This window comes from Amia ocellicauda, chromosome 14, assembly GCF_036373705.1.
Source record: "Amia ocellicauda isolate fAmiCal2 chromosome 14, fAmiCal2.hap1, whole genome shotgun sequence".
NCBI classification, from domain to species: domain Eukaryota; kingdom Metazoa; phylum Chordata; class Actinopteri; order Amiiformes; family Amiidae; genus Amia; species Amia ocellicauda.
Window position 1 is genome coordinate 17,843,814 of NC_089863.1, and position 25,110 is coordinate 17,868,923.

Below are 25,110 nucleotides of genomic sequence, written 5' to 3' on the forward strand. Positions count from 1 at the left end.
GTGGTGTGGTTAAACCTACGGGCCTACACAGCACTTGTATCCAGCACATGGTGCTTGGTATACACAGTGTTCAATCCGGCAACAACAAGGTTGTGTGTGGTTGGTGTTGCAAAGCCCTGTGTATATAAATGTTGCCGGGTGGAGACACACTTACAGCAACGGGCCCACTAGGCGCTCCCCTTTTTGCACAGGCGTTCCAGTTGTTGTGTGCCCCTGGTGCAAACACTGAACGGCGCCTCTGCCGCACGTTTCCCTGTTCATGCATGTGTGCGCTCGGCTCGGCGATGAGTTCCTCTTGGCAAAAACCGACCCCACCTCCTCCACCACCCGAGCCCCGCCCCAGAGGCATTCCAAAAGCCTCTGGCCCACCCTTACACCCCCCAGCAACTCTCGAATTATCAACTCTATCTATATCAGTTTGCTACTCCCTGCAATTTCAGATATGTCCACCCCCCCTTCCAGGCTGTTGTGTGGACGTGAGTGAGGGACCTGTTGCAGTGTGCGGTGCTTCGCGTCGAAATCTCTGCTCTCCTGGAGAAGTGAGCAATCCGCAAAGTGCCCCCGCCAGGGCAGCACGAGGGATTTTATTCCCCATACTTCCTTGTGCCCAAGAAAGATGGTGGTTTCCGCCCCATCTTGGATGTGAGGCACCTGAACAAGCAGTACTCCTTGGACTATCTCATTTCCTGCCAGTCCTGCGGGACAGATATGTGCTGGTCTGGACGGACAACACAGCGGTAGTTGCCTATATCAACAGGCAAGGAGGTCTCCGGTCGCGCAGACTGTACTGTCTAGCGTGCTGTATGTTCTGTGGGCGCAGCCATGGTTCTGCTCCATCAGAGCAGTTCACCTCTCAGGCCTGTCCAACACAGCAGCGGACCTCCTCTCTCGGGGAGGCCCCCCAGTCTCGAAAGGGTGGATGTGGATCTCTTTGCCTCGGCAGAGTCCACACACTGCCCACTATGGTTCTCTGTTCAAGACCGCTAGGGATTGACGCGCTAGCCCACATATGGCCGCGCTGTCTCCTTTACGGCCCCCACCATTACCCCTTCTCCCGGTGGTCCTGGAGAAGGTCAGGAAAGAAAGAGCGTCAGTTCTGCTGATAGCCCCTCAGTTGCCTCGCAGATTCTGGTTCGCGGACCTGATCGCCCTCCTCTACAGAGAGCCTTGGCAGCTCCCAGTGAGAGTGGACTTGCGATGGATTGCCTGGGGTCTGTCGGACGTGGTAGTTGCCACTATTCAGTCGGCGAGAGCTCCCTCTACAAGGTCTCAGTATTCCTACCACTGGCGGACATTTAGCACATGGTGCCAAGACAGCGGTCAAGACCCAATTAAGATCCAAGTCCCCTTCCACACTCAAAGTGTATCTGGCGGCCATCTCCACATGTCATGTTCGGATTGATGGCGAGCCTCCTGGGTCTCATTTTCTGGCTGTGCAGTTTCTAAAGGGAGCTCGACAGCTACAGCCTCCTCGAATCCTTTCACTGCCCGCATGGCGCCTTGATGTAGTGTTGAACGCACTTTCCCAAGCCCCATTTGAGCCACTGAACTCAGCTGAGCTGGCAATCACCTCTGCAAACCGCGTGAGCAAGTTACACGCCCTGTCCGTACACCTATCGTGTATCCGTTTTGCGGGAAATGGCTCCAAGTTTACGCTATGGCCTAACGCTGCGTTCCTCCCGAAAGTGCTGTCTCATGTCAACAGGCCTATTGAGATGATGGCTTTTCATCCTCCTCCCTTCGCTTCAGAGCAAGAGGGTCGGCTTCACCTGCTCTGCCCTGTGCGGGCCCTCAGGTGCTATTTGGAATGCACTAAGGACATTCGGCGCTCAGACCAACTGTTTGTGTCTTATGGAGCGTGAACACAGGGCCAGGCGCTTTCAAAGCAGCACGTCTCGCATTGGATTGTGGACACCATTACCATGGCCTACGAGTCCACCAGGATCCCGGTACCTGATCACCTGGTGGCCCACTCGACTCGAGGCGTTGCCACATCGTTGGCCCTTTTTCAAGGTGCCCCCGTGGCAGACATTTGTGCGGCTGCAGCTTGGGCCTCGCCGCTTACATTTTCCCGGTTCTACAGGTTGGATGTGATGGGACCAGTCCCTTCCATTGGGAACCCGGTGTTGGCTGCAGTCGAGCCCCAGTAGCCTGCGGGCTCTGGCTCCTGCCTTTCCTCTCCAAGTCTGCCCCTGTAAGTGCATCCTGAGGGAGCTAGTGAACCGTGTCTTTCCCTTCCACCGGACTATGCCTTCCAGTTGAGCACCCACGCAAGCTGCTCCTGTTCCACCATGCTGTTCAGCAATAACAGAGGAGGCGCAGGTTGAAAACCAAACAGGAACTTTATATAAACAGGCTTTTTCAGGCAGGGGCAACTTCGCAGACTGACTTTAACTATAAGACTCTGAACTACTGAACTGCAACTCTATAGCAACTCAACTCCTACTCAACTCTCCCTAAAACTGTCACGTGGGAACAAGACACCCCCATTTATTAGTTCGCACCCCGTGACTGGCTCCCCCAATCACGGCGTGCCCTGTGTTCCCGTGCGGAGCCAACCCCTGACCCCTGGAACTAACTAAACAAGTTACATAAACACAACGGGAAGTATCAAACACATACCCAAATGACCCCCCCAGTCCCAGATCACTACAATATGTATCAGTATCAGTATCAGTCAGTGATTATTATCAGTGTCAGTGACCCTACCTTTGGCAGAGGCAGGTTTGGTGGGAGCCGTGTGTTCTTTTGGGGACACCACATGTACCCTGCCCCCCTCCCCCAGCACCTCCAGCTTTATGCTGTAGCGCCCGTCCTGTGAGTAGTCGTAGAAGAGACAGGTGTAGAAGCCATCAGCCCGGATTTCATCAGCACCTGGAGAGAGAGAGAGACAAAAAGTGTATTTTATTGGCATGATTTTTATGATTTATTTATATATTCGTTATAATTCGGCCTGCACAGTGTCAGATTTGTAGGACTCGATCGGGATTCAGACTCGAGTAGCAGATTTGGTGACATGGACTCGAATAACAAAGGATAAGACTTGGTTAGACTCTACCTTTCAGTGACTTGGACTTGGACATTTTTTATGATGAGTCTTCATCATTACTACTAGTATTCCTTTCCAAAGTATAAGGATAAATACATTTAAAATACTATCAAGATCATGATGTTGTTTTGTGTTGAGAAACACTCCACGCTTTGCTTCTAACCTGTTTACAAGCAGCAGCAGTTAAACTGGCCCCTCCTCCAATTGAAACCAAACTGCAGTTAACCAGGCAGGTCAGAGAGACGGATTGGAAGTTATTCTTATGCTGTACTTTTTTAGTTTTTTTACAAATTGTATTTTCCAAAGATATACCAAAGTAAAAAGAAAAAGAAAAAACTGACAATACGTATTACTAAAAGTTCTTGTGCGGTAGATCTTTACCTAGAGCGTACAAACTAGAGTGTGGAGTTTTAATCCTCTTTAAGCCTTTACACTCCACCCTATTTTTCCTGTTATTTTCCTCTATTTATTTGTGTGTAGCTCCTTGATAGTTTGTGCCATATGCATTTATCTTGTATCTTAAATGAAAGAAATATGTGTGCCCTTCCATAGTATAAAGGGATAGTCAGCTGACTGAGTAAAAAAACTAAAATGAAAGCATATTCAAGTTAGGCCAGTACATTCTGAGAAATGGCCAAAGTCTCAAGCCTGTAGCTTATTATGTATTTAGGAAGATCCTAAATACACGAGTCCGCAATTTGCCACATTATTTTCAGCAATCAAAAAATAAGGGGGCAGAGTGTAAAGGATTGACATTGAATAAGTGTGTATATCTACAAATCTCTGTAGGACACCCTTTTTTTTATTTTTTTTTACAAATACATTAAATAACTTTTTGTGTGTGTGTGTCATTAAAAAAAGTGTAACTCTTCCCCCACTACTAGACTAGGAAATAACAACTGAATCAAAGATTATATGGTGTGTGCAAAAAATGAACCTACTAAAGTATTGATTGATTTAAGGATATGGTAGAGTAGGACTCTGGAATTAATGTCAGACATTCTACCAGAATCTGAGTTTTATTAGAGTAACCCACAGTGATAACAATATCTGCCACTCTTCCTTTTGATTACAGTCTGTGGTTTTACTGATGTTACCACAAATTCAATGTTGAAATGAGGTGATAGAGAAAAAAACACGAAAATCTGTGAACAAAAGTAATCTTTCACGTGTACATCAAGAGCTCACTGATCACATATTACATTTTTAAAGTGTAACAAGAAGCCCAAAATGGGTTAATTGAAGAAAATTAGTTATTAATAATAACACATATTAATACATTAAGACAACTGGTTTATACAGATGACATGCATACAAATTCAATCTAATTATATAGTTGGAGAATGGCCAATTAATTAATCGGAATCTGAGAAATGTTCTAACAAAATATCGGTAACGTTCAGTATCAGTCATGTCCGTGCTGGTTAGGAATGTTCAGTTCCATCTACAGACAGCAGATCTCGTAATAATGGAACAACTGTTAATGCTCAGGGCCTTGGACACAAAATAAACTACCCATTAGTAGTTGTGAGTGTATTTTCAATCTCTGATGATTCTTATTTGAAATTAATTTTGTGTCCACTGCACCTCAGTTCAATTTCTACACAAAGACTCGTGAAACTACTCACTTTTCCATATATATGTTAAGGCTAGTCGCTGTGTAACCAGCGGCAGAAAATCCGAGGCCCAGCTGCCATAAAAGATCTCGCCCATGTGAGGGGCTCCCCTGCCAGCTTGCAGCAAAATATATTTTGGTTTGAGTTGTACATGAGCAAAATCAAAAAAGTTGTCATAGTTTTTGAACCCAGCATCATATATAACAGAGGAAATATTTTGAGCACAATGACATAATCACCGCTTTTGTTTGTTTGTGAAAGTGTGGGGCAAGCAGGTTTCTGATGGACACATGATGTTTCCTAACATGACCGATATTTTCGATGACGAGGACCAAGATTTCAGTCAAAGTTTGAACAGAGGTTGTTGCATCAACTTTGGTGCTTCCGCGGCTCACTTTGACCAGTATGTCCCCAGCAGTCCCCCTTCTGAAATTGCCTGCATTCAATACCCTTCTACAAATGGACCTGAGAGCCTTGATCTGCTGAATGACTGTAAAAATGACCTGATGGAACTATCCTCTGATGGATCCATGGAAATGACATTTACTGATGTAGCAGGTGCATTTTAACCTGCTGTTTGCCTGAGGTGTTGTGACATTTTTACTTTCATTTAAGTAATAACCTGATTGATTGTAGAGACACTTTTTATGTATTGTTTTTGTTTCTTTGTATAGGAAGAATAGCACTTCCACTGTTCTTATCCTGTAGTTTTATCAGTGTTGACTGATTTCATTATTTGAATACATGAATGGTTTTTATTATGAACGTTTCTAATTACATATTTGCCTGGAGGCAGTTCACCTCCAGTCACTGTGTGATAGGGCCACGGTGGTTTTCTTTGAGTTTGTTTGTAGTTGGAACTTATATATTGTTTTATAATATTGCATATGGTAGATCTGTCCTTTCCCTAGCACTTTGTGGTAGAATGCCTTAATATTTGTTAACATTGACAAATGGATTGCCTTATATTAAATTGTGTGTTGGGTTGCTCCTAATTACAAATAAACTGGTCCAACTGTATGTCTTCTTAATTAAATCTTTAACTGAACTCTGTTTGCGGGGATATTCATATCAGGGTTGGAATAGAGAATTCCCCTCTCCTACTTCTTAATAAAGGGGTGGCATAGAGTCTACATGGAGTCACAAGATACAGGCGTCCCACGGAGGGGTCTCCTAAAACATTCTGGATCCTAATTAAATGTAAATATCCCTAGATTGCACAGAAAGCCTTTAAGCACTTGCTGCCTTTTGCAAACAACATATTTAGGTGAAAGTGGGTTTTCTGCCAAGGCAGCAATACAAATTAAATATGGGAACACACTTCACATTGTGAATGACCTCAGAATCAACTTCTCACCCATAACACCTTGTTGGAAAAACCTAATTGAGGGCAAGCAGGCACAGATTGGGAGAGTGATTCTTTATTATTTATGAATGTATCAGATATATATCAGATATATATGTCATATACATTTACTTCAAATAAGTTTATTACATTGGATGCATTTGATTTGATTCTAACATGGTGGGATAATGCAGAAGTGGGTCTCCAATGAAAGGGTTGAGAAACCCTGCTTTAAACACCCCTGAAATCTTCATTTGACCTTAATGAATGCTGAAAATCACCTTAATAAGTATATCTTATAAGTGCATTGCCATAATCGTAAATGCAATAAAGTTGGTAGAAAACTAAATTTCTGGAGGAGACCACGAAGACCTACTTGATTGTCTGACAGACAGTCCAATGAATAAGTAAACTGGGCCTGGCAGGCAATCACAGGCCCCTCAACACAGAAGCTCACCTGCGCCATCGTCGAGGGCAGGCAGCCTCAGTAATTTGCCGTTGTCGAGGTCCACGATCACTGTGACATTGGCCTGGGTGATGAGACTGTTGCCCTGGGAGACAGTGGCGGTGATGATGATTGGCTCAGGGTAGGTCACCTCGCTCTTCTCTATGGTTCCAGTGACGATGACCGGAGGGACACACTCATTGACAGCCTGTGAGATCACTGTGACTGTGAAGGTCTGGGCAAAGCTGTAGCTGTTCAACACTGTGAAGCTCCAGGTGCCTGACTGAGAGACACACAACACTGTCTGTTAATGACTATAAACACACACTGTGTTACTAACTCTAGACATACTGCCTGTAACAGACTGTAGATGCACACTGTAAAACCCAGAGAGTCACAGTGTGCTGGTCTCTCAGTGAGGCTCCAGCTCAGTCCAATACCTTGGCCACTCCAGGCAGTGTGAGTCGGGCGGTCCTCACAGCAGGGTCAGTGTCCAGATGGCTGTTGTTGTAGACGTCCCCCCGGGGGCTCCACACGCTGAACTGTGGCTGGGCCAGCTGCCAGGTGAAGGTGAACACTGTGTTGTTCCCCACAGTGGAGTCCACACTCACTGAGCCACTGAACTGGGTGCCTGGGGCGGTCTTTGTGCCTGTACTGAGCAGCTGGAGGACAGACAGAAAAACACAGTGAACACCTATAGCTCAGGGGTGGCTAACCCTGGTCCTTGAGATCCACAGGGTCTGCAGGTTTTTGTTTTATCCAGATCGTTAACTGCTTAACTGAACCAATTATGGGTCTTAATTAGGCAAAATGTGCCTGTTTTCAAGATATCGATTGATAGGTAATTAAGAGAGACCTGGAAATCCTGCAGGATTGCGGCTCTCCAGAACCAGGGTTAGCCACCCTTGCTATAGCTGATATACTTCACCCAGTAATTAATATAATGAATCAATTACATGTACAAGGAAGTTACTCCACTGTGACCTGTGGAAGGAAAGTTAGAAATTCTCTCTCTCATACCTGTTTTACTCACTTGTATACTTAAGAAAGATAAGGTCAACCAGAAGGACAGGCCAGAAGGTAGCTTGATTTCTGTTTGTTATTTACAATGAGAATCTTGGAGACAATGTCAAACAGTATGATTGAAGTGCCTGCTCCCTAATCCATGTGTTGACCTATGAACTCTGTCTTATAATGATATATATTCTGCTTAGCTAACTCGCTAAGATAATATAGTAATGACTTTGTGATTGTAACCAGATCTTTGTTTTTTGTGTATAAAAGCCTCTGACTTTTAAATGAAGGCAGAGTGATTTGGGATCTTCTTGATTCACTGTTCCTCTCCACGCTGCGTGTATTAAAGGCATTGCAACTAACGTTCCAACCTGATTGAAGATTGTTTTTCTTCCACAGACCCTTCAGAATTGAGATTCCCTGCGGTCTGGTTCTGCTCACTTACAATAGACACCATACCTGTTTGTGTGGGTTCATACATTAACTGTGTCTGTATCCAAGTCTAGTGTTTGCTTTAACTGTCTGGAGAACTGTGATGACAGATGCAGGAATTGTGATTTAACAGGGTTTTGATCCAGTGCAGTTGCTTCAATATAACACAAGAGGGTACTAATGCTGTATTCAGTGTACCTGGATGGGGGTGGTGATGTCGTCTCCTGATCCAGAGGAGATGCCACTAAATATGTCCATCAGCCCGGTGGAGTCCAGTTTGTCAGTGGCAAAGCATTGCTTCCCTCCTGCACAGCAACAATCAGCACTGAACACACAGCACTCAACACACAGACACTCAACACACTGAGACACAGCATCAGTAACACAGAAGGGTGTAAGTATGAGCAGACACACACAATCATGCAGTTCTTCAATTTCGATTTTCTTATTGATACGGGAATGTTCTACTGACTACAGACCCCAACTCTACTGTACTGTACCTGTCCTGAGGGCGAACTGTTCCAGTCCAGGCTCAGTGCTGTGCCCCAGGGCAATGGTGTGGACAATGGCCCCACTTTGTGCCACCTCGTCCATACAGGAACCCAGACCGCTATCCTGCCCATCTGTCAGCAGGATTATCTCGTCTCCGGCCACCTGTTTGTCGTCCCCCCTCAGGACCTGTTGCAGGGACAGTGGGTGTTGGTGCTGTCTCCACCAGGGGACTCCACTGAGGCAAAGCTGACACTGAGTGTCTGGAGAGCTGCAAGTGCCTGCTCCTATATTATCCAGTTAATTAATGGTATTGTTAATTGAGTCAGGTGCTAGGTTTAATTAGTCACAATCTGCATGGACTCAGGATATCCAGTGACTGATGAGTGGGGCACTGCATTTATTTCAATGTTTTTCTGAACTATAGTTAATTAATTATCCTATAGTTGTCTGAGTAGGCAACCCAGTCTTTTTCTATTTATTATTTCATTAATTCATACTAATTTAATTTAATTATTTGTAGTCGTAGAAGGAATATAAGTATTAATATAACACTGCATTGTAATGGAAATCAAATAATATGCGGAAGTAGGACCACAGTGAGAAACCATGGTGCTGCACAGCAATGCAGAGAATCAACACCATGGACAGGGAGATGGAGTGTGTTTGACAGTGAGTTTAAAAGAATTGAATGTCTGCCCAAACTGCTGATTGGCTATCAAAAATGTTTTTGAATTAACTTTGGATTAGAGCTGAAAAAAGATTTCTCAATTTATCACAACATGCAATATACAGTGCATCTGGAAAGTATGCACAGGGCTTCACTTTTTCCACATTTTGTTATGTTGCAGCCTTATTCCAAAATGGATTAAATTCATTACTTTCCTCAAAATACTACAAACAATAGCCCATAATGACAACGTGAAAGACGTTTGTTTGAAATCTTTGCAAATTTATTATAAAATATTTATAAAATGCCTTTACTCAATACTTTGTTGAAGCACCTTTGGCACCAATTACAGCCTCAAGTCTTTTTGAGTATGATGCTACAAGCTTGGTGCACCTATTTTTTGGCAGTTTCTCCCATTCTTCTTTGCAGGACCTCTCAAGCTCCATCAGGTTGGATGGGGAGCGTCAGTGCACAGCCATTTTCAGATCTCTCCAGAGATGTTCAATCGGGTTCAAGTCTGGGCTCTGGCTGGTCCACTCAAGGACATTCACAGAGTTGTCTTGTAGCCACTCCTTTCTTATCTTGGCTGTGTGCTTAGGGTCGTTGTCCTGTTGGAAGATGAACCTTCACCCCAGTCTGAGGTCCAGAGCGCTCTGGAGCAGGTTTTCATCAAGGATGTCTCTGTACATTGCTGCATTTATCTTTCCCTCGATCCTGACTAGTCTCCCAGTTCCTGCTGCTGAAAAACATCCACACAGCTTGATGCTGCCACCACCATGCTTCACTGTAGGGATGGTATTGGCCAGGTGATGAGCAGTGCCTGGTTTCCTCCAGACATGATGCTTGCCATTCAGACCAAAGAGTTCAATCTTTGTTTCTCATGGTCTGCGAGTCCTTCAGGTGCCTTTTGGCAAAGTCCAGGCGGGTGGTCATGTGCCTTTTACTGAGGAGTGGCTTCCGTCTGGCCACTCTACCATACAGGCCTGATTGGTGGAGTGCTGCAGAGATGGTTGTTCTTCTGGAAGGTTCTCCTTCTCCCCCGATCACTCAGTTTGGCCGGGCAGCCAGCTCTAGGAAGAGTCCTGGTGCTTCCAAACTTCTTCCATTTACGGATGATGGAGGCTACTGTGCTCAGTGGGACCTGGGAATTTTTTCTGTACCCTTCCACAGATCTGTGCCTCGATACAATTCTGTCTCGGAACTTCTTTCATGTTGTCATTATGGGGTATTGTTTGTAGAATTTTGAGGAAAATATTGAATTTAATCAATTTTGGAATAAGGCTGTAACATAACAAAATGTGGAAAAGGTGAAGCGCTGTGAATACTTTCCGGTTGCACTGTATCAGAATTTCTGTGGATGGATTCTGGATATGGGCAGGTTTTCACACAACCTCCTCAATACATGTAAGAAGACCAGGTTCCAATGCTTGAATTAGTAGCAAAATATAACATTGGACATTTTCTCTCCTGACAATGTAAGTTTGTATGTTTGTACTTTATATTGTATTTATGTACTGTACAGCATAAATACATTGACTTTCTGATTTCAGTATTTGTTACCCTCTTAAAATTAAGAAAATTGGTGATGAAAAATGATTAATTGTGAACATCTTAATTGACTGTTATAATGTTATAATGTTAAATAAAACTGACACATGATTCAATAAATGTCAGTAGCTGTGTACAGCACATGCAAAATACATAATTTTAGGATTAAAATTACTAATTGAGATGATTAAGGTACCGTAAAGGGATGATTGTTCCATATGTATGAAAACATCGGCCTCTTGGTGTTGAAGGACTGAAATACAGATTACACAGCCCAGTGGAAGAAAACACTACACTCTGTTGATGATTTAGAGACACCTGAGAAACCTGTAGTACTGTGGGTCTCCAGTACCAGGGCTGCTCCTCCTACTATAACACTTACAGGAACGCAGGCCCTCGAACATTGGAATTGCGCTGCATTAAACACTTGGGTTTGTGCCTGGGCTTTCCATACCTTCCTATCAATGTAGCACAGAGCCATGAAGGCCCACTAACCTCAAAGCCCTTCCTGAGGCCTCTACAGATGTTGGTGCCCCCGTCGGCCTCACTGGGCAGAGTGGCGGACAGCTCTTTGCGTGTGATCATGTCGATAATGGTGAGACTCTTCAGGATGACGGACTCATGGTCAAAGTCCACGATTCCCACCAGTGAGCCCTGCTCCACGATTTGTAGGAGGAACAGCTGGGCTGCCTGCTTTAGCCTGGTGATCCTGTCAGCCTGAGGAGGGAGAGAGACTGCTGAAGGGGTTGCCCACTGTAGCCTGAGCATTTTCACAGAGTTTCAGCCACAAAACAAATGGCTCATGTGCACATTTCTTTACTACAACTATGTTGTGGTTGTGAGTATGCATTTATTGTGAATTGAATGAGCACAGGACAGCAAGTAGTTTATACTTGAAACGTAGCCATTTATTTCTAAACTTTATAAATGACAAGACTGATGTGAAGTTGATATTGATTGAAGTAAAACACCTGTTCTTTTGTATATAGAACTGGTAGGTGCGGGTCTTGTCATTAATAAAGTTAGGATTATATTGGTTAACATGTATTGTTAACCACATGAAGAGCTTTCAACATCAAATGCAATTCATGCTCTGATACTGTCAAGCAAAGTGTTGTATGTGTCTAAATAGTTTGATCCTATGTGGCACATGTACATGGCAGCATTTTGCAAAATACATGCTTTTACATTTTCATTTCTGCTATTTTCAGAGTTCTCAGAAAGCTTTAGGACATGCCTACTTGTAAACATATGCTGCAACCATTGAAAAGTAAGGGTTATATTTAAAGCACATTAAGCCACTTTAAGGGTTTGCTACTGTGTCATCAGCCATTTTTGATTTATTGAGATTGATAGTGCCGATTATCTAAGAAGCCTGATCTACGCTTAGTTTTTTTTAAGTCAGTGAGAAGAGTCGAAAAGAATTGCAAACATGTAGCTTGGATTTTAAATGTACAGCAAGAAGCGTTAATGTGCAGTTCTGTGTGTGCACAGACAAACTGCAAAGGTGAAAATGATATTGAGCGAGCGCAGGATGGAATTATACAAGTTGTGTCTAAGTTCTCAAATTTTGACAGTGAATTCACTCCACAGTGAGGCGTCAGAATCGCTACAATATGTATATAATTAAGTTGGAACTTATATGCTAGTGCACATGCGAAGACCCCTGGGGCTGCTGACAGTTGAACCCTGATCAAATGGCAGTGGAGACGTGACACCACTGATCCTGATCAAATGATCAGAAATCAAATGATCAGAAATGGCCATCTAAATGTGACTATTGACTGACCGTCACACTGCTCCGTCACTCACAATTATCATGCTGCCTGAGGTGTCCAGCACCAGACACACCACCCTGCGCTGGGCTCTCAGCAGGGTGAAGGAGGGTGGGGGGGGATCAGTGGCAATGGGGGGGTTGTTGCCGTTCAGGAAGTCGGGGGTGCTGCTGATCACATCCCACACGCTCCTGTAGTCACACAGCCGGTTGTGGGTGTTGGGCGCCTCGGAATTGTGGGAGCGGCTGTCACAGAACTCTGTGATCTGAGAGAGAGAGAGAGAGAGAGAGAGATAGACAATTATGAGCTCCTACAACATTTCAAATATATATTGTTTCTTGGTGAAATAAAATACAAAAAATTAACAATACAGACAAATGAAATAACAATTAACACTATAGAAAACTAAAACATTGGTGAAATATTATGAAAACATTTAAAAAAGAAGACATCCTGAAGACAAGAATCAGAAGCATAATGCAAGGAAAGAACAAAGAAACAAAATTAGAAGGAAGAAAGAAAACAAGTAGAGTAGAGGTAAATTATCAAGTACTCTTAATGTAATATTAATATACTATCAAACTAAATAGTTAGTTTATATTAAAAAGTGGCAACAACATGTCTCAAAATGCATGGTTGCCATGGAGACCAGTCAGCATGCAGAGAGCAGGAGATGCAGGATCTGCTGAGGCAGCAACGCAAAGACCAGGAAGGAGCACAGACTGGAGGTGCTGAAGAGCAACCCTGAGTGTCTGTACACAGACATTGCTGGTGCAGGAGACGAGAGGATGAGAAGCAACCTCATCTTCATCACTGAGCACAACCAGGCCTGGCACGCTGCTATGTGCCAGACATACAGCAACATAAAGAAAAGAGGGATCAGCTACAGCAGGTAGGTTCTCATTGGGAAGGACTCTGACCCGCACAGCACAGTCCTCAGTGTCAACATCTACACTGCGTTGCTGCAGTCTGAGCCCAACACTGTTCAACATCTACATCAATGTTGGAGCAGTCTGATGCCCCTGGCCTCACCCTACATGACACAGAAGTCAAATTCCTGCTCTACACAGATGACCTGGCGTTGCTGTCGCCCACAGAGCAGGGGCTTCAAGCAGGACCTAACCCTGCTAGAGCAGTACTGTCAGTCCTGGGCCCTGGCAGTAAACATGAAGAAGACAAAGATCAGGGTCAGGGGGCTTTTACCTGGCAGTGAAGGCACCCAAAGCAAGGAGAGCTTTCTATGCAATCAGAAGAAGAACATTAATATTCCAGTCAAAATTTGGCTCAAACTAATTGACAGTGATCTAGCCCATTGCGCTGTGCTGTAGTGAGGTATGGGGTCCACTCAGTCAATAGGAATTCACTAGGTGAGACAAACATCCAATTGAAAACCTGCATACTGAATTATATAAAAACATATTGCAGGTGCACAGGAACACAGTGTAGCTCCCTGCCATTTCAGGAAAGTCGTCTGGCCGAGGGTAATGGCTGTCTTTCTTTTTCAGGGAACCAGGGTTATGATAATAACCTATCATTCCCTTTCAAATTGAAAGACAGGCATTACCTAATGGGAAGACAATACCAGAGCTGTCGCGAGTCCTGACACCTGACTTTGCCAAAACCCACAATGACAAGGATAGCAGAGCCTCACGGCGCCTGAGGGTTAGCAGTGTGAAGTACCTGGGTGCCAAAGCCTGGGCGCTGCCGGTCTGCCACGTTGAGGCGGTAGAACCTTGTGAAGGTCTGTTGCCTGGGCAAGGTAGCAGCATTGCACAATTCTTGCAGTGTGGCACCATGAAAGAGAGCCCAGGACATGGCTTGTCCCCTCGTTGAGTGCATTGAGATGTGTTCAGGCATGGGAACAGTAGCAGTCTCATAGGTGAGCCGGATGGCATCCACCACCCACTGCACCAGTCGCTGTTTTTAAACCACCCTCCCTCTTGTGGTGGAACCGTAGCAGACAAACAGCTAGTCGGATTTGCGGCTCTGCGCAGTCCTCCACATATAGGACCTCAAAGCCCAGACAGGGCAGAGTGTGTGTAGTCTGCAGTCCTCATCCAATTCGTGTGGAGGGGGATGGACAGACTCCAGGACAATAGGTTGATTTACAGTAAATGCCGACATGACCTTGGGCAGGAAGGCCGGGTTCATCCTGAGAGTGACTCTGTCTTTGCTTTCCGAGAAGATCAGACAGGCTTTATCCACAGACAAAGCGTGAATTTCACTAATTCTCCTTGCTGACGTTATTGCTACAAGAAAAGCTACCTTGAGTGAGAGGAAGCGGAGCTCCGTTGTAAAGATTGGCTCTAAAGGAGCACCGCTCAGTCCTTTCAGAACTAATTCCAAGTCCCAGGCTGGAATTGTGTCCTTTATCGGTGGTCTCAAGCGTCTTGCACCTTTCAGAAACTGGATTGCCAGAACATGCATTCCTGGGGAGACATTGTCAATTTTATTGTGACATGCCGGATAAACTTTCAGCGTGGATGCAGATTTCCTGTCTTCAAGCAGCTGTTGCAGGAAGCACAGGATTGTCGATATGGGGCACGACACTGGATCCACCCGTCTCTCTAGACACCAGTTCTGAAAAGCTGACCACTTGTAAGTATATTGGGCCCTGGTGGAGGTGGCCTTGGCTGATTGCAGCGTTTCCACGACATTCGCAGGCAGCCCTAGAGACATCAGACGGTGCCTTTCAGGGACCAGACCCACTCTGCTTGAGTCAGTAAGTCCCGTCGAAGCGGAAGCTGCCATGGATTCACGCTGATCATCTGTGCCAGCGTTTTTGAACCACAACTGTCTCGGCCACCGGGGGGCGATCAGGAGAACTTGAGCTCCTTGCTGGTAAATCCTCTCCAGTGTCAGTGGAAGAAGTGGCAGCTCAATATAGAGGTCCACCGACTCTCCAAACGTCTGGCCCGGGGTGATGGGAGCATCAAGGAGGACGGACTTGTCTTTGTCTTGGAGCTTCATCTGTGTTAGCCACAGATGGCGTCTGGCTGCCACCATAGCTGTGAGAGATCTCCCCATAGCTTTTGCTCCCTCTTGCAGCAGATCCGTCATGTAGGCGTTGATGAGCTCCAATTCCTCCACATCCGCCATAGATTGGTGCCCCCTCAGGCGTCCCATCAGGTGCCCCATGTACAGGATGAGGATAACCTGCGCATTATTGGCTCAGACAGCTCAATTTTCCACAGCATATGCCTTTTTCAGCATTGCGTCTGTCGTCCTGCACTGTTTTATTATAGGGCAGAGTAGCTCCTTGCCCAAAAAAGCACCCGCTTGGACAAGCCTGGACACAGAGTCCCCGATCGGTGGGAAAGATCCCAGTCCCTTTTGTTCCACCCCGCCGTTGCGTACATCGCCTCCGCCTGTCTGGAAGCCGCAGGAGCCGACGCCGCCTGTTTTCAAGTGAACTGTTAAATGTCCAAATAGTCTTCAAGCAAGGGGACAGTCTCCATGGGCCTTGCGGTCTTCTCCTTGATTAATCGTTTTTTGGGAACCTGCTCCTGGGTGCACCATGGGACGTCCACTGCCGTAGCCGTCCGCCTCATCAGGGCTTTGAACTCTAGGCTCGGCCCTTGAAACAGTTCCGACACTGAGCTCGCTCTCTCGGTCTCCTCCGCAAAGGAAAGTGCATCCAAGATATCGGAATGAGAAGCCACGTGAGACAGCGCCTCTTCCGGTGGCAGTGGTAGTCGGGGTGGCAGCTGAGGAAGACGGGGGGCTTCCATGTTCAGTATTTGTTGTTGAGAGTCCAGCCTGTCCACCAGCACCCCAACTGTTTTGATCAGTGATGCAATCCCTTCAGTCTCTTGTCTCCTGCATTGCAGAGGGGCTTGCGGAGCTGAGCGCCTTGCCGATCGGGAGTGGGAGTGTCTCGCCCTCATTGATCTGTGTCTCAGAGAGGGTGCTCTCCTCCCAGGGGAGCGTCTGCGAGGAGGTGGAGGTGGAGATGGGGAAGCCGACTGCACTCTCGCTGAGGAGGAGCGAGATGAGGACGAGCGTCTCCGCCCTGGAGAAGTGCTCGCTACAGTCTCCCACAGGGCTCACAGAGGAGTGGTGAGCAGAGCTTCTGTGGCGATGGCTGGCAGACGGGGAGTTTCTAGCCCTCTTACGGCAGCTTCATGCCTGTGAGAAGGTCCGTCTCTAGATCATCCACGTCCAGACGCTCCAAGTAGGTTGAAAGCTCTCATGTTAGAAGCACTTCACCAAACTCCTCTCTGAGACTGTCCCCCTCGATGATGAAGTCGAGGTTGTCAACGTTCAAGGTCCAAGAGGTCGACACGGGCGTCCAGAGGTTGAGAGCGGATTGACGTGAGCTCATCCAGAGATCGATGGTCAAGGTAAGCTGATGTCGACATCAGGGTCGAGGGATTGATGAAGTTTATCAATATCGACAGCAGGGTCGAGGGATCGACGAGGTTGATCAATGTTGAGCAGCAGGGGTGAGGGATCAGTGGAGTTGGTCGATGTCGACAAGTTCGATGGATTGACGAGCTCGGTGTCGAGAGGGTTAAAATCCACCGACAGAGGTCGAGATCCCAAGTCTACCCTGTACTATCGGCACTCGAATGTAAAAGGAATAGAAATGGTACAGGAAGTAAAATTGTGTAGAAGATCTCTGAGAAGGGACCGAAGCCGGCTCCAAGCGAGACTCCTAATGCACACTTACCTCCAAGAGAAGCTTAAACACAAATAATAATAGAGAAAAGACTGTAGTCTGAGCTCCAAAGAGATAGAGAAAGACTAATCAAGGATATAATCTGATGAGGAAAACCTAACTCCGAAGAGTAGGGGAGCGCACTTCTCAAACTTCAGGGTCGCAAGCGAAACATTTACTGGCAGTTGAAAGAAGATATGGCAGGGAGCTGCGTCAGGAGGAGACTTTTCACAGACGCCGAAGGTGGGTTTCTTCTGACAGCAGGGCCCCTATTGGGCAGCTTTGGTATATGTTTTCAATGATTGGCATGATTGGCAGGTCAGAAGGCTTTTCCCATTAGGTAATGGCTGTCTTTCGATTTGAAAGGGAACAGAAGGGGGAAATCAAAATCAATGCACCCCTTATCGTGATAAACGCTCCTTCTCCCCGACAACCGGAGTACGCATGTGCACGTCCCTTTCTCACCCCTTTGCTGTGCGTCTCTCCACCCAGCTGCCTGAGTCCAATCTCCGGAATGCCTTCCACCACTGAAACCCCCGCTTCACCAACGCTGTTTCCTGCAGCTCTCGTCCTGGTGCAACTCCCGCACTCTCAAGATCTGTATGTCCTTTTTCCTTCCCTCTTTCCTTAGTCCAAGGGCAGTCTCAAATAGCCAGGAGTGTAATCATTCATGAGTGGGAGCCGATGGTGGTAGCAGTGCCATGTCAGACCCTCTGGCAGCCCAGTATGTAGCCACCTGCCACAGCCTGAGGTGCTCACCGTGACGGATGAGAGGGGGTTGAACAGGGAGTAGGAAGAGGAAGAAGAGCAAATAGAAAAAGACGGAGAGAGAGCTACAGACCAGGGGCATTGCTAGACATAAAGCTCTACTGGGGCACAGGCCCCCATTACTCATATCACTTTTTTTTTGTTGAAAGCCTGCTGCATGCAAGAAGTGTGCAACACAATGTACTATACAAACTTCCCTTGCTTATCCCACTATTTCTACTCTGCAACAAGTACTGGGAAAGGTAAACATGTATAGATATGAATTTTTATAAAAATATTTAAGTATCTTCAACATACTGTACATGAACATTCTCAATATGTTTTACAGCATAAAAGGCATACACTGTATATGCAAATAACAAAACCTACCTCAATTCTGACTTGTGTGCCGACACTGGCCTCTGTGCACTGCAGCAGCTATTATAGCAGTACACAGGCGCGTACGCAGCAGTTTGTGGTTTCAGTTAAACTGCGTTGCTTTTACAAGCGTTGATTGGGTTACTGCGTTGTATTTAGATCAATTTCTTTTTTCCGGGTTTATTGCACTGACAAATAAAGTAAACTTGAGATTTTACTGTGGCAGAGCAGATTTATACTGGAGCATGTGCCACAGTAAAAGGGGTCTAGTGACGCCCATGCTACAGACCCTAAATTTTTATTGAGCTGTTGCATGTAGATGTATGGTCATTTTTATAGTTTCCAATAACTCAGTAATTTAGGCCTAACCATTTCCCTCACTCCAGAGCAGGATAATTGACCGCTTGAACTCATTAGACATTTGTTAAATACCAATTGACCCTGCTGCTGTTAATAGAGCAGTTGTACATTAATTATTTAATCAAATATTTACTCCTGCTTAAACAAGAATGTTACTTTTGTTAATTAAATATTTGAATATTTTAAGTTCACATAAAATGTGTCAAAGACCTACTTGAATATTTAACATTCACATGTTTTTAAAAATGTAAACTATTCTACTAGCCAATTAAAAAAATAAATAAACGAAAAACATCAAGAATATTTGTCCCAGCTACACTGCACTATACATATGGTAAGAGGTACAGTGAGGGAAAGAAGTATTTGATCCCTTGCTGATTTTGTACATTTGCCCACTGACAAAGAAATGATCAGTCTATAATTTTAATGGTAGGTGTATTTTAACAGTGAGAGACAGAATAACAACAATAAAATTCAGAAAAACGCATTTCAAAAAAGTTATAAATTGATTTGCATGTTAATGAGGGAAATAAGTATTTGATCCCTTCGACTTAGTACTTGGTGGCAAAACCCTTGTTGGCAATCACAGAGGTCAGACGTTTCTTGTAGTTGGCCACCAGGTTTGCACACATCTCAGGAGGGATTTTGTCCCACTCCTCTTTGCAGATCCTCTCCAAGTCATTAAGGTTTCGAGGGTGACGTTTGGCAACTTGAACCTTCAGCTCCCTCCACAGATTTTCTATGGGATGAAGGTCTGGAGACTGACTAGGCCACTCCAGGACCTTAATGTGCTTCTTCTTGAGCCACTCCTTTGTTGCTTTGGCTGTGTGTTTTGGGTCATTGTCATGCTGGAATACACATCCATGACCCATTTTCAATGCCCTGGCTGAGGGAAGGAGGTTCTCACCCAAGATTTGACGGTACATGGCCCCGTCCATCGTCCCTTTGATGCGGTGCAGTTGTCCTGTCCCCTTAGCAGAAAAACACCCCCAAAGCATAATGCTTCCACCTCCATGTTTGACGGTGGGGATGGTGTTCTTGGGGTCATTCCTCCTCCTCCAAACATGGCGAGTTGAGTTGATGCCAAAGAGCTCGATTTTGGTCTTATCTGACCACAACACTTTCACCCAGTTCTCCTCTGAATCATTCAGATGTTCATTGGCAAACTTCAGACGGGCCTGTACATGTGCTTTCTTGAGCAGGGGGACCTTGCGGGCGCTGCAGGATTTCAGTCCTTCACAGCGTATTGTGTTACCAATTGTTTTCTTGGTGACTATGGTCCCAGCTGCCTTGAGATCATTAACAAGATCCTCCCGTGTAGTTCTGGGATGATTCCTCACAGTTCTCATGATCATTGAAACTCCACGAGGTGAGATCTTGCATGGAGCATGGTTTTTCTGGATTTTTCTGTTGTTATTCTGTCTCTCACTGTTAAAATACACCTACCATAAAAATTATAGACTGATCATTTCTTTGTCAGTGGGCAAACGTATAAAATCAGCAGGGGATCAAATACTTTTTTCCCTCACTGTATCTTGACAATGTCTCCCTCTAGCAGTCACTGGTGCACACTGCTGTTGGCACATGGGCAAGGCCTCCCTCTAGTGGAGAGATACCCAACCGTTTACTCAGCCAACCCCCCTTAAACACTGGCAATTTTTTCTCTAATCCCAAAAGACAAACAAGATTCTTGATAAATACAGCATCACAATACACATAAATGCTCTTTATACTTTCAGTTTGAAATATATGGCTAAGCGTGTCTGCTACGAAATAAGAAAACATTTACAAAAATAGCGTAAAATCCCCATCATGATCAAAAGTCACCCTGAATTTGTGAGCCCATTAGTTTATGGGGCTACCCCAAGTGGGGTCACAACCCCAGCATTGGGAACCTCGGCCCTAGTGGCCAGCACAGAGTCTGGCAGGCGCCCCACACTCTCTGCCAGTGTGACGCACTCTCTCACCTGTGGGATGAAGGGCTGGTACATGATGGACCCTGTGGTGTTCTGGGTGCTACTCGGCTGGAATGTGCAGTCCCCAGTGGGCAGACCAGTCTGAGGGTCCGTCTCACACGCTGAGCCGTCACTCTTCAAATGAGAACCAGAAATTGAACTGGAACACCTGGGTGAGAGGGAGAGAGAGAGAGAGAGAGAAGGAAACAGAGATAGAGATATAGACCATCAGAGACAGGTATAGAGCATCATTCAGGGAGAGACAGAGAGGCAGAAGGAAACATAGGAACAGAGGGAATGTGAGATGAGGAGGGAAGGAGTGAAATGAGGCAGAAACTGGAAAAGAGAGAAGTTTCAGACTGAATGATTAGACACAATGGTATTGTAACATGCCATGGGGTGTTCTATGAGGGAATCTGCACAATATCTGTATGTAAGGGTTTGTGTGTTGGTTCGAGAATATTTGGAGGTTTGTGACTTCTCCTGTGGGCAGCAAAACCTTTGTATATCAATATAACTGAGGTCGGCCTATCTAAAGCATGTAGCAGAACTGATGTTGCCTGCTCACGACTAGATGGCTGGGCACCAGGGGTGGGAGAGTATTAGATACAGTGACAGTTGTTTGTTTGTTGCTGGGGAGTTCAATGAAGGGGACTTTCGCTGTGTTTGTTGTAGGGTCTGCAGCTGTGGATGTGTGTAATGTGTAGGAGATGCTGAAGTCTGAGCTGTAGTCAATACTCTGGGCATGTGAGTACTGTAACTGATGGCTTCTTCTCATTACCGCAAGAACCTGCAAACACCAGCAGTGGTGAGCGACCTAAATTAATCAGAGGGCCGCAAGTTCGGGTGTCTAATAACAGCCTGCACCGCAAGACCCATTTTACCAAAATTACAAGTCACAAATACTACATTTTAATTAAGAAATAGCACTCTAATGCAATAAATACATGTATTAAGGGAGCAACAAATTGATACAAAATAAGCCGTTGTTTTAAATATACTACTTAATTCTTAATTTTAATTTTAATTTTTTGGGGGGTGGGGATGAGGCCACAATTGTATACACTTTGGGCCACATGTGGCCCGCAGGCAGCTGAATACCCACCACTGCGCTACAGTATATTTATAGTGCTCTTATAGACAGAGAGAGCGAGAAAGGATGGGTGGGGGCAGGGGGTGTGTGGGGGATGGAAGTGATGTCAGATACCTGGTGGCCTCTATGGTGCCAGTGAATGATCTGTAGAAGGGAGTCTTGGAGTCAAACTCACTGAACACCCCCCAGTGCAGAGTCGCCCAGAGGCGCACCAACACACGACCTGGAGAGAGAGAGAGAATGAAAGAGAGAGGGTTTAACAGACAACAACTGGAAGGACACTACAGACCATTAATACTGTACTGAGACTTAGAGAGAGAGGGAGGGAGAGAGATGAAGATAGTAAGAGGGAAGGGGAGGATCAGTGTGTCAGGCCTGTCTAGTCCAGTCCAGTAACATCTCACCTCGGGGTCCGAAGGTATCAGTAGCTGAGTGGTCCAGCAGGTATCGGGGGGTGAAGTGGATGTACCGGCCCTGCTGGCCACAGTGCCCCAGAGTGGAGGTGAAGGGGGGAGTGATGGCATTCTCACAGAAAGGGTCAGACACCCAGACACTGGCCTGCAGAAGGAACACCTTTATATAGACAGAGCAGCAGCTCCCATAAGGGTCTGTACTCCTGTGGGTCTGTTTATACAGTACAGTGTCTGTACTCCAGGTGTATATATACAGTACAGTACAGGGCTCAGTCAGTGTCTGTACTCCAGGTGTATATATACAGTACAGTACAGGGCTCAGTCAGTGTCTGTACTCCAGGTGTATATATACAGTACAGTACAGGGCTCAGTCAGTGTCTGTACTCCAGGTGTATATATATAGTACAGTACAGGGCTCAGTCAGTGTCTGTACTCCAGGTGTATATATACAGTACAGGGCTCAGTCAGTGTCTGTACTCCAGGTGTATATATACAGTACAGGGCTCAGTCAGTGTCTGTACTCCAGGTGTATATATACAGTACAGTACAGGGCTCAGTCAGTGTCTGTACTCCAGGTGTATATATACAGTACAGGGCTCAGTCAGTGTCTGTACTCCAGGTGTATATATACAGTACAGGGCTCAGTCAGTGTCTGTATTCCAGATGTATATATACAGTACAGGGCTCAGTCAGTGTCTGTACTCCAGGTGTATATATACAGTACAGTACAGGGCTCAGTCAGTGTCTGTACTCCAGGTGTATATATACAGTACAGTACAGGCCTCAGTCAGTGTCTGTACTCCAGGTGTATATATACAGTACAGGGCTCAGTCAGTGTCTGTACTCCAGGTGTATATATACAGTACAGGGCTCAGTCAGTGTCTGTACTCCAGGTGTATATATACAGTACAGTACAGGGCTCAGTCAGTGTCTGTACTCCAGGTGTATATATACAGTACAGGGCTCAGTCAGTGTCTGTACTCCAGGTGTATATATACAGTACAGTACAGGGCTCAGTCAGTGTCTGTACTCCAGGTGTATATATACAGTACAGTACAGGGCTCAGTCAGTGTCTGTACTCCAGGTGTATATATACAGTACAGGGCTCAGTCAGTGTCTGTACTCCAGGTGTATATATACAGTACAGTACAGGGCTCAGTCAGTGTCTGTACTCCAGGTGTATATATACAGTACAGGGCTCAGTCAGTGTCTGTACTCCAGGTGTATATATACAGTACAGTGCAGTGTGGCACAATTCAGTGATTAAGGTAAAGGGCATTACAGTGTTGCTCAGTACAGTCACAGTGCAGTGTTGTTCCATCCAGTACAGTACAGTGCAGCTTGAGGACAGTAAAGTGTCAGTATAATCCAATGACATTGTGTTACCTCGGTGTATCTCTCTCTGTTCGGCCTTCTGTACAGAGTGTTGTTCTCTCTCCAGCTCATTGGCACCAAGATCTTGACATCCTCGAAGATAGCCCGTCTCCTGGTGGCCGTGAACAGGTACTGCGAGGCCTCTGTGAACATCGCCTGGATGCACATAAACACACACACACACACACACGATCATATACAATCACACACAGAAAAACCCACAGGGGAGATTCGGTCAGCTCATTTCCATAACCTCCCTGAGGCTGCTGGTCAACTGTATTTGCCACAGTCAAAAATGAGAGAGAGAGAGGAGATAAGAATATTTTAGTAATGAAGAGCTAGAGGGAGAGAGTCAGCAGGACAGCAGACCCAGAGGGGAGATACAGAAAGAGAGAAAGAGTAGACACCTGCAGAGAGGAGGAGAGATTCACAGAGAGATGCACAGAGCAGCACAGCCTCCGAACAGAGAGAGAGGAGACATACACACGGTGAATGAGAGGAAATGCGAAAACACACACACAGTCCAGGAGACACACAGGGTAGGATACTCAGTCAGACACACAAACAGACAGAAAGCAGATGCACACACACAGGACAGGAGACACACACACACACACACACACACACACATAGAGGACAGGTAGGTGCTGTCTGACCTGGATGCTCTGGAGCAGCGCGGGGTCCTCGGGCACTCGGGGGTGGATGGCCACCACCACGTCCCTGTAGCCGTTCTGGAGCAGCTTCACAGCAGAGCCGGGACACACAGACACCCACAGTGCACACAGCAGCACTGCGGGGCCCAGCAACACAGCCCTGGACATCACCGACTAACACACTGACACAGTGACACACTCACTGACTGACCAACAGACTGCTTAAAACGGTCACTGATACACTGACTGTTTGCTACTACTCCCACATTATAAGACATGAGATTTAAGGTGGGACTGTGTCTCATCACTTCTGGGAAACTTGTTTATTCCCTACTAGGGTGTCAGCTAGGGTGAGAGGAGTGAGGGGGGAGGGGGGTGGGAGTTTTCAAGTGACTATAGGGAACTGCTCAGTAGAAGAATATAAACTGGAAACATGTTATAATGTTATCAATGTTGTTATTAAATTATTACATAATTACAATGTTTCTCTTTACAAATATGTGTATCATCTTATTTGAATGGGGTGGGAGTAGAACCACCTTATGCGAGTTTTCATATTCTTTTGCATTTTTAAGATATTTGATCATAACACATTCATTTTATTAGTTTTGAGTTATTACCCAGATAGCTCAGTTAGCGTTGGGCAAACATCGGAAGACGACATCGGGCAGTCGTGTTTTTGCTCATCAGGCCAACATTAGCCTATGTTCAAAATTGGTCCAACGTCAGTCCATCCGTGTTTTTACCTGCAAAAGCTAATTCCCCAAAAATTATCCTTTGCTCTTATCCTGGATCCAGTGTTGCTCGTTCATTCGCTGTCCTGTAGCCCTCAGTGTTTTCAGAGGCCATTCTTGATCTTGTAGAAATACAGTATATTGCAGAAGAGCAGGAATATAGTCACAATGTGTCAATGCTTCGTTTTCTCTCTCCCCGGTGAGGTTCAAATGCAGGAAGCTTGAGAAAGTATTTCTGAAATTAGTATTAACCAATATATTGTTATTTAAATAGGTGACATCTTATACATGTTGAACAGAAAGATTAATTAAATAATGAATTTAATATTAAGCACACGGGGAGGTACTCCCTGTTCTCCC

At 45.6% G+C, this 25,110-nt stretch overlaps 1 protein-coding gene across 3 annotated transcripts in view; it reads right to left on the minus strand.

The window, feature by feature from the left end:
- LOC136767739 (calcium-activated chloride channel regulator 1) overlaps nucleotides 1-24,281 on the minus strand; it is a 51,082-nt gene extending 26,801 nt beyond the window's left edge. For all 3 annotated transcript variants that reach the window (XM_066721690.1, XM_066721689.1, XM_066721691.1), the window contains exons 1-12: nucleotides 24,020-24,281; nucleotides 23,376-23,519; nucleotides 21,981-22,134; nucleotides 21,691-21,799; nucleotides 20,496-20,652; nucleotides 12,421-12,648; nucleotides 11,104-11,325; nucleotides 8,402-8,579; nucleotides 8,100-8,206; nucleotides 6,896-7,117; nucleotides 6,468-6,738; nucleotides 2,710-2,874 (exon numbers count right to left, since the gene is read on the minus strand). In XM_066721690.1, the coding sequence (XP_066577787.1) occupies nucleotides 2,710-2,874; nucleotides 6,468-6,738; nucleotides 6,896-7,117; nucleotides 8,100-8,206; nucleotides 8,402-8,579; nucleotides 11,104-11,325; nucleotides 12,421-12,648; nucleotides 20,496-20,652; nucleotides 21,691-21,799; nucleotides 21,981-22,134; nucleotides 23,376-23,519; nucleotides 24,020-24,184 (2,122 nt within the window). In that variant the 5' untranslated portion in view covers nucleotides 24,185-24,281. The remainder of the gene's footprint in view (nucleotides 1-2,709; nucleotides 2,875-6,467; nucleotides 6,739-6,895; nucleotides 7,118-8,099; nucleotides 8,207-8,401; nucleotides 8,580-11,103; nucleotides 11,326-12,420; nucleotides 12,649-20,495; nucleotides 20,653-21,690; nucleotides 21,800-21,980; nucleotides 22,135-23,375; nucleotides 23,520-24,019) is intronic.
- Between the last annotated feature and the right edge of the window lie 829 nt (nucleotides 24,282-25,110).